The sequence below is a fragment of the Petaurus breviceps genome, unplaced genomic scaffold, assembly GCF_028583685.1.
Source record: "Petaurus breviceps papuanus isolate PSGF00001 unplaced genomic scaffold, PetGlider_PUasm1.0 90823, whole genome shotgun sequence".
NCBI classification, from domain to species: domain Eukaryota; kingdom Metazoa; phylum Chordata; class Mammalia; order Diprotodontia; family Petauridae; genus Petaurus; species Petaurus breviceps.
In genome coordinates this window covers 589,249-610,330 of record NW_027187352.1, presented here as the reverse complement: position 1 = coordinate 610,330, position 21,082 = coordinate 589,249, and the positions used below count along the sequence as shown (strand labels likewise).

The 21,082-nt window shown below is 42.0% G+C and overlaps 1 protein-coding gene across 1 annotated transcript; it reads left to right on the top strand.

The window, feature by feature from the left end:
• The first annotated feature begins 11,738 nt into the window (after positions 1-11,738).
• On the top strand, positions 11,739-19,797 carry LOC138148235 (transketolase-like). The gene is given in 4 exon segments (XM_069070784.1): positions 11,739-12,174; positions 12,177-13,224; positions 13,226-13,298; positions 19,339-19,797. Coding segments are annotated over 4 exon segments (1,812 nt in total). The 5' UTR covers positions 11,739-11,771; the 3' UTR covers positions 19,627-19,797.
• The last annotated feature ends 1,285 nt before the right edge of the window (positions 19,798-21,082 follow it).

Here is a 21,082-nt window from a genome sequence, read left to right as displayed (position 1 = left end):
CTAGTTTTTGTAGGGCAAAATACCCAAATCAGTGTCCATGTTATTCCCTCCTTAAGCCAAATTCAATGAGAGTAAAGTTGACTCATTCCCTTTCACCTTCCTGCTCTTCCCCTCCATTGTAACAGTTTTCTTTTGCCTCTTTTGTATGAGATCATTTACCCTATTCTATCTCTCCTTTTATCCTTCTCTCATTATATTCCTCTCTCACCTCTTAATTTTGTTTCTTAGATATCATCCCTTCCTGTTCAACTGATCCTGTGCCCTCTGTCTATGTATACATGTACACACATATACACACTCACATATGTATTTATACACACACCCTCTTATACATACATATGTATGTATGTATACATATATATTCCCTTCAGCTATCCTCATACAGAGAAAAATCTCATGAGTTACAATGATCATTTTTCCATGTAGGAATGTAAATAGTTCAACTTTAGGAAGTTCCTTATGATTTCTTTTTCCTGTTTACCTTCTCATGCTTCTCTTGCTTCTTGTATTTGAAAGTCAAATTATCTGTTCAGCTCTGGTATTTTCATCAAGAATACTTGAAAGTTGGGGCTCGGGGCGGCCAGGTGGCACAGTGAATAAGAGCGTCGGCCCCAGTGTCAAGAGACCCGGGATTGATTCCAGCCTCAGATACTTGGCAGCCACACAAAATAACTGGCCGTGTAACCCTAAGCAAGTTACTTAACCCCAATTACTTTTTTTAAAAAAAAAGAATACTTGAAAGTCCTCTATTTCATTGAATAGCCATATTTTTCCCTGTAATATTATACTCAGTTTTGCTGGGTAGGTGATTCTTGGTTTTAATCCTAGCTCCTTTGACCTCCAGAATATCATATTCCAAGCCCTTCAGCCCCTTAATGTAGAAGCTCCTAGATCTTGTGTTATCCTGATTGTGTTTCCACAATACTCAAATTGTTTCTTCCTGGCAGCTTGTAATATTTTCTCCTTAACCTGGGACCTCTGGAATTTGGCTATGATATTCCTAGGAGTTTTCTTTTTGGGGTCTTTTTCAAGAGGCAATCAGTGAATTCTTTCAATTTCTATTTTGCATTTTGGCTCTAGAATATCAGGGCAATTTTCCTCGATAATTTCTTGAAGGATAATTTTTAGGGTCTTTTATTGATTGTGGGTTTCAAGTTGTGCAATAATTTTTAAATTATCTCTCCTAGATCTATTTTCCAGGTCAGTGGTTTTTCCAGTGAGAAATTTCACATTGACTTCTATTTTTTCATTTGTTTGGATCTCTTTTTATAATATCTTGATTTCTTATAAAGTCATTACCTTCCATTTGCTCTAATCTAATTTTGAAGGAATTATTCTCTTCTTTGAGTTTTAAAAATTCCTTTTCCATCTGGGCAATTTGGCTTTTTAAGGCATTCTTCTCCTCATTGGCTTTTGGGGCCTCTTTTGCAGTCCCAGTTTAATACATTTCCATTCATACTGATTAAATCCATAATTATGTAAAATATGGTCATTGGTTCCAACCCAGTGGAAACATGCAGTGGGATTTCAAATTATGCAGCCACTTCTGGAGATTCCTTCATCAAACTAATCTGGATCTCCCTCTATGATGAAGTGATAGATCATTGAGAACATAATTAGTTAATTCCAAAACCTTTTATTTCAATGCAATTTAGTTCAATGTATCTATTTACAGATTTAGTTCAATCCCATATAATTTCGTCCCATCCAACAACTACTATGCATGGCTCCCCATACTTTAGTGTGGGAGACAGAGAGCTTAGATCAGACAGGTCTCCCCTGGCCTCAGTTGCTTAGTTTAGAATTAAGGGAGATTAGGGTAAGAAAGCAAGAAGACATAATTGGAACATACAGTAATACAAGATTAGTGCATTAGAAGGTGCAAAATGAAGTGGGATGTGAAGACTGATGGAGGAGGTGTTAGTGACACAGGAATCAGGGAAGGTTTTCTAAAAGTCACAGTGATTACACTGGATTTTTAAGAAGAGAAGGAGGAAGGGCAGGGCCAGCACAGGGAACTGCATGAGCAAAGGCACGGCAGTGGGAAGAGCAGGGCTTTGTTAGGGTATAAGGTCTGGTCCAGTCTGACCAAAGCACTGAGCACATGGAGGAAGAAGGGATAAGGTTAGAATGGGAGGATGGTACCAGACTGGGGAGGTTCAGCCCAGTTTGAAGACCACGCTAGGCAGGGTGAGCTCCAGGGTAAAGAGCCCCTGCAGATTTTGGAGGGCAGGAATGGCCTGGGAAGGGCCATACGCAGGGCAAGTGAGCCTGGCAGCTGATGCAGGGAGGGAGCAGAGGTGGGGAGTAATATATGGAGGGCAATGGAAGACTCCAGGCAGGGGGTAAGGAGAACTTGTGTCAACATGGTCCAGAGACAGTAGAGCAGGAAGGAAAGGCTGGGAAAGCTGTTCTGGAGGCAGGAGGAAAAATGGGCTGTGGTTTTGATGTTTGAGGCCACGGAGATGGTGAGCACCAGAGATCTCTCGATCACAGTTGGAATGAGTGAAAAACGATGCCTCTGATGTGAGAATGGTGACATCAGGAGGAGGAGCAGGCTTAAGGAGGAGAAATCTAAACTGTGTGTGTGTGATACAGGGGTGTGAAGTGCTGATAAGACATCTGGATGGAGACCTCCTGTGGAAAGGGGGGAGATGAGGCCTTGAAGAGAGAAGAAAAGCCAGGGCTGGAGAAGGAGATCTGAGCATCGTGTGGTTTGAAAGGGTAATTTAAATTACGGGGGGAATAAGATTGCAAAGGGCACAGTTTTTGACAGAAAAGAAGGTCAAAGACAGAGGCTTGACCAATATCCACCTTAACTTTTTTTTTTTTTAAAGCAATCAGGGTTAAGTAACTTGCTCAAGGTTACACGGCCAGTTATTTCTGGCTGTGGTGCTGAGTATCTGAGCCCAGATTTGATCCCCAGGTCATCCCGACACTGGAGCCAGTGCTCTTACTTGATGTGCTACCTGGCCGCCCCTAATATCCACCTTAACTTAATATGGTAGAGATGAAGATTCAAGAAAACAGAGAAGAAAGTGTCAGAGAAATGGGAGGAGAACTGGGAGAGTGTCTTGTCTCTGATGTCAATGGAAGACAGTAAGAGAAAATGAATGAGAGATTGGGGGTTGCCAGTGATATCAGACACTTCAGAGAGGTCAAGGACAGTGAGAACTCCAAGGAAGTCCACAGGATCTAAGTGTTAGGAGGCCAATGATGACTTTGGAGAGAACATTTCAACAGAACAGTGATGGGGAGAAAGCCAGATTAGAGGGCACAGAAGAGAAAGTGTGGTAAGGTGGCAAGAGGGACTTTTTGAGTGTTGGATTATGATTTCTAATGCATTCTGCTATCTGTCTCTGTTTTATAGGAGAGTTCATTCCATTCACATTTACAGTTATGATTGTTATCTGTTTCTTTCCCCTCATCCTATTCCTGCCCCTGTTAATGTTCATATTTTTCCTCCCTTCTCCCTTCCCCCCCTTAATAGTTTTCCTTTTGACCACCGCTTCCCTCAGTGTTCCCTTTTTGGCCCCCCTCCCTTTTCCTCCCCTTTTCCCTTACTACTTCCCTCCCTACAAACCACTCCCACCCCCCTTTTGTAACCCTTTCCCCCTCCTACTACCTGTAGGATATTGTTATACTTAATGAGGTATGCTATTTTTTCTTCGCATCAAGAATGACAGGGACAGATCTCATGCAAAGCTCCTCTCCCTCCCCTCTTTCCCTCTAAAATGATGTGTGTTCTCCTTGTTTACCTTTCTAAGTCACTGTTGCTTCTCGTAATTGGAGGTTGAATTTTCCATTGAGTTCTGGCTTTTTTATCAAGAAGGTCTGGAACTCTGTTATATCATTGAATGACCATCTCTTTGCCTGGAAGAATATGCTCAGTCTCGCTGGGTATGTGATCCTTGGTTGTAATCCAAGCTGTTTTGCCTTCCGGAAAATTGCATTCCACTGCCTCGGATCTTTCAGTGTGGAGGCTGACAAATCCTGTGCAATCCTCACTGTGGACCCTCGATATTTGAATTGTTTCTTTCTGGCCACTTGAAGTATTTTCTCTTTTATCTGGTAGTTCTGGAGTTTGGCCACAACATTTCGAGGATTTTTCAGTTTGGGATCTCTTACAGCAGGTGTCCGGTGGATTCTGTCGATTTCTTTTTTCCCCTCAGGTTCTAGTATCTCAGGGCAGTTTTCCTTAACGAGCTCTTGGAGAATGTTGTCCAGGCTCATTTTTTCATCATAATTTTCTGGTAGGCCTATGATTCTCAGATTATCTCTCCTGGATCTGTTTTCCAGGTCAGTTATTTTTTCTTTGAGGAATTTTACCTCTTTTTCTAATTTTTCATTTTTGTTGTTTTGCTTGGCTAATTCTTGGTTCCTCATAGAGTTATTTGTTTCCATTTGTTTAATTCTGGTTTTTAGCAAATCATTTTCCTTGGTTAATTTTTGAAGCTCCTTTTCCATATCATACACTTTTCTTTTTAGAGAGATGTTTTCCTCATTATAATGTTTTTCGAATTCTGCTATTTTCGTTTTGAGAGAATTATTCATTTTGTCTTCTATCTCTCTAATTTTGCTTTCAAAGTTCCTTTTGATCTCATCTAGGAGAGCCTTCTGTGCTTGGGATCCATTCCCTGTTGAAGTCTCAGCTGTGGGTGTGGAGTCCACATTGTCTCCCTCTGAGGTTGGTTCCTCCCTCTGAGGATAGTAGGACTCCAGAGTCTTTGTCTTTGTAGTCTGCTTTCTACCCATTTTGAGGCAGTGTCCTAGCCACACCCTTCCTCTAGGATCCCAAGCCTTTACTGTAGAGGGTTTTGCCCTGGGGCAAGAGTTACTATATTTTCAGGGTCAGAAGGGGGGTTTGGAGCAAGTGGGGTTCACTCTGTCATCCTTGTCTTTGGAGGTCCTGAAAGGGGCTTTTTTTTTTTTAAAGATTTCTGGGCTATGAAGTGGTAGCCCCAGGAGTGTTTGCTGTCCAGTATAGGGGCCCCTATATTTGCTTCTTACCTTGCTCTTTCCAGTCCCAGCCCTTTGGTGATAGGCCTGGTAGTGGACCTTGTGCTTGGTGGGAAGACTTGCCCTCGGAGTTGATCAGGCCCCTTCCAGTCCTGTGTCCTCCAGCCGCGCCACGCCTTCCCGCACAGGCCACTGCGCCTTCCGGGCCTGCGCCCGCCACACCGCCACCACCGCGCCTTCCTGGCCTGTGTCCGCTGCACCGCCGCCGCCACGCCTTCCCGCGCAGGCCTCCCCAGAGAGATTTTTTCAATGGGGATATAAAAATCAAATCCATAATGGACTTCAGAAAAGAGTAGCATTCTCTGGAATCAGAAGACCTGGGGTTCAGTCCTGTCTCTGTCATTAGCTCCATGTAACCCCTTGGACAAGTCTCTTCCCCTCTCTGCTCTCTGGCCCCCAGTCTAATGATGGGGTTGGATTAGATGTGATCCATGGTTCCATCATCCCCTGAAATTCTCTGAATCTATAAGGACACAGCTTTGAGGTGGTGGGAAAAGGCCTGAATTGGGAATCTGAGGACCTAGACTTCAGTCCTGGCTCTGTGACCTAAAAACTGAAGGTTGGAAGGCCTCTCTTTCCCATTTTCCTCTCTGTAAACTGAAGCACCTGGGCTAAATTCTCTCTAAGCTCTCTTCCAATTCTTATGTTCTGTTCTCTGAAGTTCTGAGGAAGGTTGGTTTTGGGGGATGTTTAGAGGCTGGTAGAGGGGGAGGAAGACTGCATTATCTGTGCACAGAGCTACTATCCTTGCCCAGGATTTCCTGAATCCTGATGCCTTCTATGCTCCCACCCCTAACCTGGGTCACAGGGATCAGAGTGCAGGGTTTTCCTTCTCTGATTCCCACAATAATTGAGTTTGGGGGTCTCTTTTCAGAGAATCTCTCCTCATCTCAGAAGACACTTACTGTAATCCTTGTTGTTGTATCCTTGATTGGCTCTACCTTTCTGATTTATTTCTTCTGCCTAAGAAAACAACAAAGACCCAGAGGTAAGAGAAGACTCTGACCAGACCCTCTGATTATTGCTGTAAGAAGGATCTGAGGTTCCCCTGATTTGCCGGACTAGGACACCTCCTTTGGCTCTGAACATATGTTCTGGCCCTGGCTGAGGGACCTGGGCTTAGCGGGGATGACAGATAAACTTCTGGGCAATTTTTGATATGTTGGCTGTGTCAAAGATGATTATCCACTGGGGGTCAGGAGGATGGTCTCTTGGGGAGAAACCTCTTAGGCATGTTTTCACCTCAGTGTAATCTTCCACACACCCTCATCCAAGACCTGGTTTCTGGGTTAGGTAGACGGATGGGGATTGCTGGGGCTGCCCTATGCCAGGCAGCCTGTTCCTAGAGCTGTTCCCTGTAATCCTTGAATGCATCTGCCCCAGTCCATCCTTGGATATCCTAGTCTGCTCCTCCTTACTCTCAGCTACCATGACCCCCTACCCAGTACCTTCCCCAGGCCTATCCACTCACAGGCTGACTCAAGGAATTTAGTAATTTTTAGTTCAATCAATTATTTTAATAAATAATTTCTTGGTGTGGGTTGGACTTTCACTCATCTGAGTCTCCCTTCTTAGAGCAATGATTATTTCTCTCATATTAATAACTAAATATTAAGATTAAGATTTTTTTCTAGGGGTCAGGCGGGGGAGGGGGGGTCCCGGCACTGTGGGGCTCCCAGCGCTGAGGCGGCTCTGGCTCGGGCCCAGGCTTTCCGCACCATTTTTCCTCATTCCCCTCCCTTCCTCGGCCCTCGCTGGACGAGGCCCCGCCATCCCCGGGGCCGCAAAGGAAGCGCAGACCGCGCGGCCTGGCCTCGCCGCCGCAACGTCCCGGAGTTTCGGAGTGTCCCCTCCTCTCTGGCTCCCCGCTCTCCTCCCTCCCGGCCTGGGGGTCTGGGGGGCGCAGGCTGGACCTTTGGGCCAGAGCTGGATTCCTCTGGGAAGGAGTCAAGACCGAAAACAACGACCACATTAATTTGAAGGTGGCAGGGCAAGATGGTTCGGTGGTGCAATTTAAGATTAAGTGGCACACACCACTTAGTAAACTAATGAAAGCCTATTGTGAACGACAGGGTTTGTCAATAAGGCAGATCGGATTCTGATTTGATGGGCAACCAATCAATGAAACAGACACACCTGCACAGTTGGAAATGGAGGATGAAGATACAACTGATGTATTCCAGTAGAAGACAGGAGGCGCTTACTAAAAAGAGAATCTACAACTCTACTCCAGAGCTGTGCTCCCAAGGAAAACAATACATTCACAATTAGAAAACCAATATTTGGTTCATCCACATCCTGACTACGGCAGTATAATTTTCTCTCTTCTTTGATTCCCTTCCCCATTCCTTTATTGTGCATAAAGTAAATTTATTTATTACATATATAATTAAAGTAACTTTATTGCACATAAAGTAACATATAGTACATAAAGTAAAAGTAATAAAAGAATGTGCACAGGCATAATTCATATTTTTTTAAACTATGTTTTGATCAACATCAAATGGAGATGGGGAGGGGAAAAAACAAACTGGTTCTGTGAAAATATCCTTTTTCTCCATTAGTGGCATGCTCATTCAACTTTTATCTTTATATTCCAGTAAGTTATTTTGCTCTCACTGTTTAACAACAACAAAAAACCACACAAAACAAATCCTTGCATACCTTCTTTCTTCCCTCCTCACCCACCCCCATTGAGAAGACAAGGAATTTAATATAGGTTATATTTGTGTAGTTATGAAAACATTTCCATAGTAGTCATATTGTGAAAGACTAACTATATTTTCCTCCATCCTATCCCCCACCATTTATTCTATTTTCTCCTTTGACTTTGTCCCTCTTCAAAAGTGTTTGCTTCTGACTATCCCCTCCCCCAATCTGCCCTTCCTCCTATCTTCCCCCCTTATTATCTCCTTCCCCCCTACTTTCCTGTAGGGTAACATACCCAATTAAGTGTGCATGTTATTCCCTCCTTAAGCCAATCCCAATGAGCGTAACTAACTTATTCCCTTTTTACCTCCCTACTCTTCCCCTCCAATGTAATAGCTTTCTCTTGCCTCTTTTATGTGAGATAATTTACCCTATTCTATCTCTCCCTTTCTCCTTCTCCCAATATATTCCTCTCTCACATCTTGCAATGGCAAACAAAGTAGTACTTTGCTCTTTGTTTCAGTTATTTAAGTGCTTTTGAGCCTTATCTTTGATTGTATCAAGTCTGTTGGAAACAGTATGCACTGTGTTGCCATTAACAGGCCTAAGAGAGTTTGGAGATCTGCCCTGCCCTTAATAGGCCTAACATCATCACATGGAGCCCACAGTGTGAGTAACTTGCCAAAAGAATAGAACAAGTAGGGCAGAACAGGAAGGAGCAGAGCAGATAAAGGCTTGAGCACAAACTTGGATGTGAAGTGCCCATCAGAAATTATACACCAAAGCCCCCTAAAACCCCTACCAGGGTTCCTAGAAACCACCTAATAGGCCATAATAGTGAGGGAATGTTTCACCTGTGTTGCTAGAAAATATGTCCCAGATTCAGATCTGTTTATGTTTGTATCCAGGGCTTTGCTAGGTAATCAAGGCTTCACTAGAAATGGCATTAATGGAATTATACCCCGCCTTGGAACCACATTTTGTTGATTAGCAACACCTAACTCTATATAAGTGTATCTTACAGAAGACTCAGGGCTGTCTTCCCTATTGGGGAGGCAGTCACTGCAGTTAATTAACACTCCTATCAAATTATAATTGGCTTTGCTGTCCTGTTATTTTTCGGATGTCCACTACAGATGAAGCAGAGTTAAGAGAGAGAATGTTTGTGATGTCAGCACTCTGTCTTTTTCTGTCTGTTGTTCTGTCTGCAACATATTCCTTTATAGTATTGGTAATTTCATCTTGCCCACCTGGCATGTGATACTGCTTCAAAGTAATTACTTCATTAGGTTCAGGTAAGTGATTGGATCCATTTTTATTTTTCTCAGCAAAACCATTCATTCCCATCTTCCTTACTGCAAATTGGTATCTTCCTTCAGGTAAATTCAGAATCATACTTTTCAATGTGTCTATTCCAATGATGTATTCAGGAATGAGTACAAAGGCCCCAGTACACTCTTTCTTAGGCAATTGTCCAGCTTTCATCATTAGTTTGACTTGTCTGGCTGATATTTCAGTTCTTCCTAGTACTGTGATGGTAATAGGATTTCCATGCTTGAACTTGTCAGGGTTCCCATAAATGAGGGGGGCCTCCATCCTAGTATCTAACAAGGTCCTGGTTACAGTATTTGACCCATTTTTCCATTATATAGTCAGATTGATATGGGGTCTGCAATCTTGTCTGTGTATTTCTTTAATCTGAGCTGGGGCTTGGCCAATTTTCTATTCTCCTTGAAGTTGTGATGAACTTGGATACAATAATTTAGGAGCACTGTAGGGGCAGCCCTTACTTCTCTATTCTGTCTGACATTAAGCCCCTTATCTTGGTACATTTTATATAGTTCATTAGTTGGAATACCATCAATTTTTCCAAAATAAACCCTTGCTCTCAATAGAGCAGTAAACAGTTCTTTTTTTTGGCAATCTATTCTGACTTTGAATCCTCTGGTCATTTACTTTTCTCTCTTGAAGAAATTTATTTTTTCCATTCTCCTAAATCACTTAGCTGTGAAGTCTTATCCAGCACCTCTGAAAAAGATGCCCTACTTCACCAATCAATAGAGTCAGAAGTAGGTGCTTATAAGCAGGAGGAGTTGTCTTCACCATGATATTTCAATGAGGACTGCTAAGGGGATTGAATGATATGTTTCTGCATCTCCAACTATGATAGCAGTTTTCATTACTTCTTTCAACTTTCTCATTGTAATAGTAATGCAATTTGAAGATCTTCCATGCCCCTTGTATTGGCAAGCAAACAGGTACTTAGAACCTTGTTTCAAGTTCATGATTGTGTCAAGTATTAAGATTCAAAACTTGTGAATCCCACAATGGGATGAGCTTGTTGATGTAACAGGAAGGGGTGGAATAGGGAGGAGGTGATATATAAGGAAAAGCCCAAGCTAGAGAGCCAGAATTGCAGAGAGCCAGAACTGCTGGGAGTGAGCATCTGGAGACTGAGCAGCTACTGCTGGAGAGAGAGAAGAGAATTGAGAAGAACTGAGAAATGAGAAGAGAGGAGAACTGGGAGGAAGCATGACTGTGGTGCTGAAATCCTGGAGGAGGGTTTTGCTGACATTTACAGAGGTCCTGGGACTATACTGATGATTTGTGCTGATTCCTCAGATCTTGTTGTTGGGTCTATATTGATTTCACAGGCAGAAAGTGAATTGATGAGGATATTGGTCATGTACATGAATGTTATTGTGGCTTCGTTAAGATTTGTCTTCCCAGGAACAGAAACTGTGAAGGACTTGAGGTAGACTAGACACTGTGAGCTTCAACTGGACAAGGAGCTGGATAAGAAGGAGCTGGCAGGACTGGGACCATGGAAGAGGAACCATGGAAGCTGAGAGCCTGCCTCTAGTCAAGATAAAAAGACCTCTCCTGGGGTATTTAATGCAAACTGAGAAGATCATGATTTACTATGGCCTAGGGGTGGAGAACTTTGGCCTTTGTACTTTGTGATTGAATTAAGGGCTTACTAAATGATTGAGTTATTAAATGAATGTACTTTGTTTAAAACCATGTGACCACTTTGGTATAAACTATGTAGCCATTTTAGTGATAAGTTGTTATGCCATAACATTGTGAATTCTATACTTTGATTTCTGTGAATGTTTTGCCTTAGTTTGTTACTGAAAAAAATAGAGAGTTCACTATACTGTGTAATCAGAACCTTGAAAGCTGTTCACAGCAGCAGTCTGTAATGCCAAGCAAAGGCAACTTCCAAGGTTTGGAATACCCACATAGTAACTGTCCATTTTATTCAGTGACAAATTAAGGCAAAACATTCACGGAAAAGAGAAAAATCAAAATACAGCATTCACCATGTGTAATTCAGTGATTTAGTAAGTCCTCAATTCAATCCAAGTACCACTCCACCCCTGGACAGTACATTCATTTAGTCAATCACAAAGTCTCTCTTCTCAAATGGAGATTAGTTTCCAATCATAAACAAAGTACATTCATTTGGTCAGTCACAGAGCACAAAAAAGTAAAAAGTTTCCCACCCCTGGATCACAAATGAATTACAATTATCATCAGTTAATGCCAAGCACTTTCTCAAAAGGGACAGCGGAGAGTGCAAAAGGCCATCTACCTCTAAGCTACAACAAGATTAAGATATCATCACAGCATTCAATACCCAAGGAGAGGTCTTTTCTTCATCTTGACATGAGGCAACTTCTCAGCAATATCTCTTCCTGGGGAGACAAAGCTTAACAAAGCCACAATACACATTGCCAGTGTCCTCATCAATTCACTCTCTACCTGCAGAACAGTCCCAGAACCACTGAAAACATCAGCAAGACCCTCTTCCAGGATTTCTGTACACATACAACAAGAAAATCCTTCTTCAGGGCTTCTAAACCAACAGCAAGCTTCCAGAACCTCTACAACAACAGCACCGTCCTTCACCAGCAGACGAATCTGGCAAAACAACATCAAAACAGACAGACACTCATCTTCCTCCTCCTTCCTCTTCGGCTCTCCTGCTCTCTTACGTGGTTGCTTCCTCTGACCCCGGCTTGGGATCCCCACCAAACTCGCTTCACCATGGAGGATTACATAAGCCAAACCAACAGAAACTGCAGGCACTGAAGGACATGGCCAACCGGCTGTGCATCAGCTCTATCCAAGCCACCATGGCAGCCAGCTCAGGCCACCCTACATCATGCTGCAGTGCAGCAGAGATCATGGTAGTCCTTTTCTTCCATACCATGAAGTACAAACCCCAGGATCCCAGGGACCCCAGCAATGACCACTTCATGCTCTCCAAGGGTCACACAGCTCCCATCCTCTATGCGGTCTGGGCTGAGGCTGGCTTCCTGCCAGAGGCTGAGCTGTTGAACTTGAGGAAGATTACCTCCATTCTGGATGGCCACCCAGTCCCTAAACAAGTTTTCACAGATGTGGCTACTGGCTCCTTGGATCAAGGGCTGGGAGTAGCATGTGGAATGGCCTACACAGGCAAATACTTCGACAAGGCCATCTACCGTGTCTATTGTTTGCTGGTGATGGGGAGGTGTCTGAATGCTCTGTGTGGGAGGCTATGGCCTTCGCAGGATTCTACAAGTTGGACAACCTGGTTGCCATCTTTGACGTTAATTGGCTGGCGCAGAGTGACCCTGCCCCCCTGCAGCACCACATGGATGTGTACCAGAAGCACTGTGAATCCTTTGGGTGGCATGTCATGGTTGTCGATGGACATAGCATGGAAGAACTATGCAAGGTCTTTGACCAGGTCAAGGATAAGCCACTGGCTGTCATTGCAAAGACATATAAGGGCAGAGGTATCTCAGGTGTGGAAAATAAGGAAGTTTGGCATGGGAAGCCCCTTCCCCAAAACATGGCAGAACAGGTCATCGAGGAAATATACAGCCAAATCCAAAGCAAGAAGAAGATTCTGGCTACCCTCCCCAAGGAGGACGCCCCAGCCATGAACATCGCCAACATCTGGATGCCATCTCCCCCAAGTTACAAACTTGGCAAGAAGCTAGCCACCCGCAAAGCCTATGGCTTAGCCCTGGCCAAACTGGGGAATGCCAGTGACCATGTGATTGTCCTGGATGTGGACACCAAGAATTCCACCTTTTCAGAATTCTTTAAGAAGGAACATCCTAGTTGCTTCATTGAATGTTTCATTGCAGAACAGAACATGGTGAGCATTGCTGTGGGCTGTGCCACACAGGACAGGATGGTGCCTTTCTGCAGCACTTTTGCTGCCTTCTTCAGCAGGGCTTTCGACCAGATCCGCATGGACACCATTTCTGAGAGCAACATTAACCTGTGTGGCTCACACTGTGGGGTGTCCATCAGTGAAGATGGTCCTTCTCAGATGGCCCTTGAAGATATTGCCATGTTCCAGAGTGTTCCCAATGGCATAGTCTTTTACCCAAGTGATGCTGTGTCCACTGAGAAATCGGTTGAGTTAGCTGCCAACACAAAGGACATCTGCTTCATAAGGACCAGTCGCCCAGATAGTGCAGTCATTTACAATGAGAACTTCCAGGTTGGCCAGGCTAAGGTGGTCCTGAAGAGCAGGGATGATCAGGTAACTGATTGGCGCTGGAGTGACCTTCCATGAAGCCTTGGCAGCTGCAGAGCAGCTGAAGAAAGAAAAGATCAGGCAGGCTGGGAAGGGGCAGCAGCGGCGATGGCACAGCGGCCTGCGCGGGAAGGCACAGCGAAGACGCGGTGGATGCAGGCCAGGTAGGCTTGGTGGCGGACGCAGGCCGGGAAGGCGCGGCGGCGGACGCAGGCCAGGAAGGGGCCTGATCAACTCCGAGGGCAAGTCTTCCCACCAAGCACAAGGTCCACTACCAGGCCTATCACCAAAGGGCTGGGACTGGAAAGAGCAAGGTAAGAAGCAAATACAGGGGCCCCTATACTGGACAGCAAACACTCCTGGGGCTACCACTTCATAGCCCAGAAGTCTTTAAAAAAAAAAAGCCCCTTTCAGGACCTCCAAAGACAAGGATGACAGAGTGAACCCCACTTGCTCCAAACCCCCCCTCTGACCCTGAAAATATAGTAACTATTGTCCAGGGCAAAACCCTCTACAGTAAAGGCCTGGGATCCTAGAGGAAGAGTGTGGTTAGGACCCTGCCTCAAAATGGGTAGAAAGCAGACTACAAAGACAAAGACTCTGGAGTCCTACTATCCTCAGAGGGAGGAACCAACCTCAGAGGGAGACAATGTGGACTCCACACCCACAGCTGAAACTTCAACAGGGAATGGATCCCAAGCACAGAAGGCTCTCCTAGATGAGATCAAAAGGAACTTTGAAAGCAAAATGAGAGAGATAGAAGAGAAAATGAATAATTCTCTCAAAACGAAAATAGCAGAATTCAAAAAATATTATAATGAGGAAAACATCTCTCTAAAAAGAAAAGTGTATGATATGGAAAAGGAGCTTCAAAAATTAACCAAGGAAAATGATTTGCTAAAAACCAGAATTAAACAAATGGAAACAAATAACTCTATGAGGAACCAAGAAGTAGCCAAGCAAAACAACAAAAATGAAAAATTAGAAAAAGAGGTAAAATACCTCAAAGAAAAAATAACTGACCTGGAAAACAGATCCAGGAGAGATAATCTGAGAATCATAGGCCTACCAGAAAATTATGATGAAAAAATGAGCCTGGACAACATTCTCCGAGAGCTCGTTAAGGAAAACTGCCCTGAGATACTAGAACCTGAGGGGAAAAAAGAAATCGACAGAATCCACCGGACACCTGCTGTAAGAGATCCCAAACTGAAAAATCCTCGAAATGTTGTGGCCAAACTCCAGAACTACCAGATAAAAGAGAAAATACTTCAAGCGGCCAGAAAGAAACAATTCAAATATCGAGGGTCCACAGTGAGGATTGCACAGGATTTGTCAGCCTCCACACTGAAAGATTGGAGGCAGTGGAATACAATTTTCAGGAAGGCAAAACAGCTTGGATTACAACCAAAGATCACATACCCAGCAAGACTGAGCATATTCTTCCAGGCAAAGAGATGGTCATTCAATGATATAACAGAGTTCCAGACCTTCTTGATAAAAAAGCCAGAACTCAATGGAAAATTCAACCTCCAATTACGAGAAGCAACAGTGACTTAGAAAGGTAAACAAGGAGAACACACATCATTTTAGAGGGAAAGAGGGGAGGGAGAGGAGCTTTGCATGAGATCTGTTCCTGTCATTCTTGATGCGAAGAAAAAAATAGCATACCTCTAAGTATAACAATATCCTACAGGTAGTAGGAGGGGGAAAGGGTTACAAAAGGGGGGTGGGAGTGGTTTGTAGAGAGGGAAGTAGTAAGGGGAAAAGGGGAGGAAAAGGGAGGGGGGCCGAAAAGGGAACACTGAGGGAGGTGGTGGTCAAAAGGAAAACTATTAAGGGGGGGAAGGGAGAAGGGAGGAAAAATATGAACATTAACAGGGGCAGGAATAGGATGAGGGGAAAGAAACAGATAACAATCATAACTGTAAATGTGAATGGAATTAACTCTCCTATAAAACAGAGATGGATAGAAGAATGGATTAGAAATCATAATCCTACAATATGCTGTTTACAAGAAACACATCTGAAACAGAGGGATACACACAAGGTAAAGGTAAAAGGTTAGAGTAAAATATATCATGCCTCAGCTAAAGTAAAAAAAGCAGGGGTAGCAATCCTTATCTCAGATAAAGCAAATGCAAAAATTGACCTAATTAAAAGAGATAAGGAAGGAAACTATATCCTGTTAAAAGGCACCATCGAGAATGAAGCAATATCACTACTTAACATATATGCACCAAGTGGTGTAGCTTCCAAATTCCTAGAGGTGAAGGTAAAGGAATTAGAGGAAGAAATAGATAGCAAAACTATACTAGTGGGAGACCTTAATCTCCCCCTATCTGAACTTGATAAATCCAACCTCAAAATAAACAAGAAAGAAGTTAAGGAGGTGAACAGGATTTTAGAGAGGATAGGTATGATAGATCTCTGGAGAAAACTGAATGGGGATAAAAAGGAATATACTTTCTTCCCAGCGGTTCATGGCACATACTCAAAAATTGACCATGTTCTAGGGCACAAAAACCTCACAATTCTATGCAGTAAGGCAGAAATATTAAATGCATCATTCTCAGATCATGATGCAATAAAAATTATATGCAATAAAGGGCCAGGGAAAGACAGACTAAAAACTAACTGGAAATTAAACAATTTAATCCTAAAGAACGAGTGGGTCAAACAAGAAATTATAGAAACAATCAGTAATTTCATTCAAGAGAATGATAATAATGAGACAACATACCAAAATCTGTGGGATGCATTAAAGGCAGTTCTTAGGGGAAGTTTTATATCCCTGAGTGCATACTTGATTAAATTAGAGAAAAGGGAGCTCAACAAATTGGGCATGCAATTAAAAAACCTAGAAAAAGAACAAATTCAAAATCCCCAATTAAATACTAAACTAGAAATATTGAAGACTAAAGGAGAGATTAATAAAATCGAAATTAAGAAAACTATTGAACTAATAAATAAAACCAAGAGCTGGTTTTATGAAAAAAAAACCAACAAAATTGATACACCCTTAGTCAATATGATAAAAAAAAAAAGAAAGAAGAAAACCAAATTATGAGTATCAAAAATGAAAAGGGTGAATCTACCTCCAATGAAGAGGAAATCAAAACAATAATTAGGAATTATTTTTCCCAATTGTATGCACATAAATTTGACAATCTTAGGGAAATGGATGAGTATTTAGAAACATACAAGTTGCCCAGATTAACTGAAGAGGAAGTAAACTACTTAAATAATCCCATCTCAGAAAAAGAAATTGAACAAGCCATCAGTCACCTCCCTAGGAAAAAATCTCCAGGGCCAGATGGATTCACTAGTGAATTCTATCAAACATTTAAAGAACAATTGATTCCAATACTCTACAAATTATTTGGGAAAATTAGTGAAGAAGGAGTCCTACCAAATTCTTTTTATGACACAAATATGGTACTGATAACTAAATCAGGAAGAGATAAAACAGAGAAAGAAAATTATAGACCAATCTCCCTCATGAATATAGATGCAAAAATTCTAAATAAAATACTAGCCAAAAGACTACAGCAACTTATCTCAAGAATAATACACTTTGATCAGGTAGGATTTATTCCAGGAATGCAAGGATGGTTTAATATTAGGAAAACCATCAGTATAATTGAGCATATCAACAATAAAACTAGCAGAAACCACATGATCATCTCAATAGATGCAGAAAAGGCTTTTGACAAAATACAACTTCTATTCCTATTAAAAACATTAGAAAGTATAGGAATAAATGGAGCCTTCCTTAAAATAATAGGTAGCATCTATTTAAAGCCATCAGCAAGTATTATATGTAATGGGGAGAAGCTGGAAGCATTTCCCATAAGATCAGGGGTGAAACAAGGGTGTCCACTACCACCCCTCTTATTCAATCTGGTACTAGAAATGTTAGCAGTAGCAATTAGAGAAGAAAAAGAAATCAAAGGAATCAAGTTAGGCAAAGAAGAGACCAAGCTATCACTCTTCGCAGATGATATGATGATATACTTAGAGAATCCTAGAGAATCAAGTAAAAAACTGCTTGAGACAATAAATAAATTTGGCAAAGATGCAGGATATAAAATAAACCCACATAAATCCTCGGCATTCCTATATATTTCCAATGAAATTCAACAGCAAGAAGTAGAAAGAGAAATCCCATTTAAAGTTAATGTAGACATTATAAAATATTTGGGAATCTACCTTCCAAAACAAACCCAGGACCTGTATGATCATAACTACAAAACACTTTTCACACAAATAAAGTCAGATCTAACTAATTGGAAAAATATCAATTGCTCATGGCTGGGTCGAGCTAATATAATAAAAATGACAATTTTACCTAAATTAAATTATATATTTAGTGCCATACCAATTAATTTACCAAAAAACTACTTTATAGAGTTAGAAAAAATAGTAACAAAATTCATCTGGAAGAATAAACGGTCTAGAATATCAAGGGAATTAATGAAAAGAAATTCTAGGGAAGGTGGACTAGCTTTACCAGATTTCAATCTGTACTATAAAGCAGCAGTCATCAAAACTACTTGGTACTGGCTTAGAAATAGAGAAGTGGATCAATGGAATAGATTAGGCACACGAGATTCAGAAGTCAACGACTACAGTAATGGATTGTTTGATATACCCCCAGACCCTGGTTTTGGGGATAAGAACTCACTATTTGACAAAAACTGCTGGGAAAACTGGAATATAGTATGGCAGAAACTGGACATAGACCATTATCTAACACTATATACCAAAATCAAGTCTAAATGGGTTCATGATCTAGGTATAAAGGTTGATACTGTAAGCAGTCTGCTAAAACAAGGAATAGTTTACCTATCAGACTTGTGGAGAGGGAATGACTTTATGACGAAACAGGAATTAGAGAACATTATAAAATGTAAAATGGATAATTTTGACTACATAAAATTGAAAAGTTTCTGTACAAATAAAGCCAATGTAACCAAGATTAAGAGGGAGGTGGGAAATTGGGAAAGAATCTTTACAACCTATGTCTCTAACAAAGGACTCATCTCTAAAATATACAGAGAATTGAGTCAAATTTATAAGAATACAAGTCATTCCCCAATTGATAAATGGTCAAGGGATATGAACAGGCAGTTTTCAGAGAAAGAAATTAAAGCTATCTATAAGCACATGAAGAAATGCTCTAATTCACTATTGATTAGAGAAATGCAAATCAAAACAACTCTGAGGTACCACATCTCACCAGTCAGATTGGCTAAGATGACAAAACAGGAAAATGACAAATGCTGGAGAGGATGTGGGCAAACTGGTAACACTAACGCATTGTTGGTGGAGTTGTGAACTGATCCAGCCTTTCTGGAGAGCAATCTGGAATTATGCCCAAAGGGCTATAAATACTTTCATACCCTTTGATCCAGCAATACCACTCCTAGGGTTATATCCCAAAGAGATCATAGAAATAGGAGAAAGACCCATATGTACAAAAATGTTTATAGCAGCTCTTTTTGTTGTGGCAAAGAATTGGAAATTAAGGGGGTGCCCATCAATTGGGGAATGGCTGAACAAGTTGTGGTATATGCATGTTATGGAATACTATTGCGCTATAAGAAATGGGGAGCAGGCGGTCTTCATATTTACCTGGAGAGGCTTAAAAGGACTGATGCTGAGTGAGAAGAGTAGAACCAGGAGGAATTTGTACACAATTACAACACAACGTATGTGTGATGACCAACTGTGATAGACTGGACTCTTCTCAACAATGCAGGGATATAAGTCAATCCCAAAAGACGTATGATGGAGAGAAAAATGTGCATCCAGAGAAAGAACTAGAAAGAACTAAATTTATATCCAGGTCGAAGCAAAATACCTGATCTTTTTCGGTCTCTTATTTGATTTTATGTCCTCTTTACCATTTTTCATTCCAGCTGGTACAATCCATCCTTATAACCTGACCATTGTATAATGTGAAAGTATTTACAGATCCTATACTTGACTATATGCCGCCATGGGGGGGAGGGGAGGGAGGGGGACAAAATGTGAAATTCAAGGAGTTGTGGAATTGAATCCTGTAAACTAAAAGGAAACAAACAAATTAATAAATTAAAGTTTAATCCAAAAAAAAAAAGATCAACATCCGCGTGCTTGATCCCTTTACAATTAAGCCCCTGGATAGGAAGCTTGTCCTTGAAAGTGCTCAAGCAACCCATGGCTGCCTCATAACTGTGGAAGACCATTACTATGAGGGGGGCATAGGAGAGGCTGTGGCTGCTGCCGTGGTGGGGGAGCCTGGCATCCCCATCACTCACCTGGCAGTCTCTAATGTCCCGAGAAGAGGGAAGCCAGCGGAGCTGCTAAAGATGTTTGGCATTGATAAGGATGCCATTGTTCAGGCTGTCAAGGCGGCCTTGTTTTAGGCCTTGTCTAGGCCTTGTCCAAGATGCCTGCCTGCGATTCCAGACCAAAACAAGGAGAGAGGAAGAGAGACAGAAACATTCCTGTACCTTTAGATGCATCAAGTAACTTTTGTTTCTACTGAGGATCAATTAAAAATAAAAATAATGATTAATAAAAAAAGACAGACAAAACACTGGCATCACAGTCATGCCTCCTCAGTTCTCGGCAGCTATGGGTGGCACTTCTCAAAAGTCCTGGGCAGCTCCAACTGGCCCTCAGCAGTCTCTCTCACAGCAACTCTGTCCCCCACTCTATTCTATTTTCCTCTGTCTATACCTCCATGATACTGTTCCCCCAAAGTTCTTCTGGCTTCCTCTGCTTGTGCCTTCTCTCTGCTTGTGCCTCTCTCTAAATCCAAATCTTGCCAGTTCAACTCTCTCTCTTCACATCAACAAGTCCATCCCACAAGTGGTATTCACAAGCTCTGGGTTTCAACACTCAAACCGAAAACCAAGCCAATAGAGGGGGATCTTTAAATTCCATTACCATTGCACAGTCCTCTGGAAAGCTGTTTATCCTTGGCTTTACACTCATACAGTCTCTAAGGGAGTACCAGGGTCTGTCTCCACTAGGCCACATAGAATCAGTGGAATACATTCTATTGCATCCATTAGCAGCTAAAGGTAAACAGATTGGTCATATTATTACCTCCTACCAAATGAAAGTCTCTAAAAGCTTGCTGGACGAAAGGATTCAGACAAATACTTATAAATTTCAAGCAGTCCACTGTATCTATCACTACCCCTCCAGCTCCTTCATAAGTGATTTTTACCATTGAAGACACTAAGGATTCTCCCATCCTTTGGGAGAATCTGCTCAAAATATCAGTAATCTTCAGTTGAGTGAAATTCTCAATTGTCTCCTTGAACACTGCTTGTCTTCCCTGACTCTCCTGCTTTCTTTTCAGTATAGACTGAGCTTCTGCCCTAGGTAAAAGCTTGAAACAATGTATCACTTAATATTGCATCATTCTGTACAACACATGCACTTTCCTGGGAGTTATTGTCATAGCAACTAGGCTCAGACTCTACCAAAGCTGTCTGAACTTTCTTCCTGCTACTTTTTTTCTTCTTTTTCTGAACCAAATTGACAACAGCTCTTTCTTCTGCCAACTGAGACTCCCCAGTTCTCTCTTCTACCACCTGAGACTCAGCTTGCTCTTCTAATGGAGGCCTGGGATGGTCACTCAGCCAACTCTTGTAACAGCTTGTCTCTGCTTTTATATACACTATGGTAGCCTATTAGTAAAACCCAGACTCTTCTACTCAATGCCTCCAGCCCTCTCCGACATTTTATTGGTATTCTTAGCAAATATGTTTCTAAATCTCTAGGTTCTCCCTGCTGTAACCTTTGTTACCACTTTTTACAGAGCCACTCCATTGCTAGGCAGGAATAAGGCAAATCCTCATATCCTGG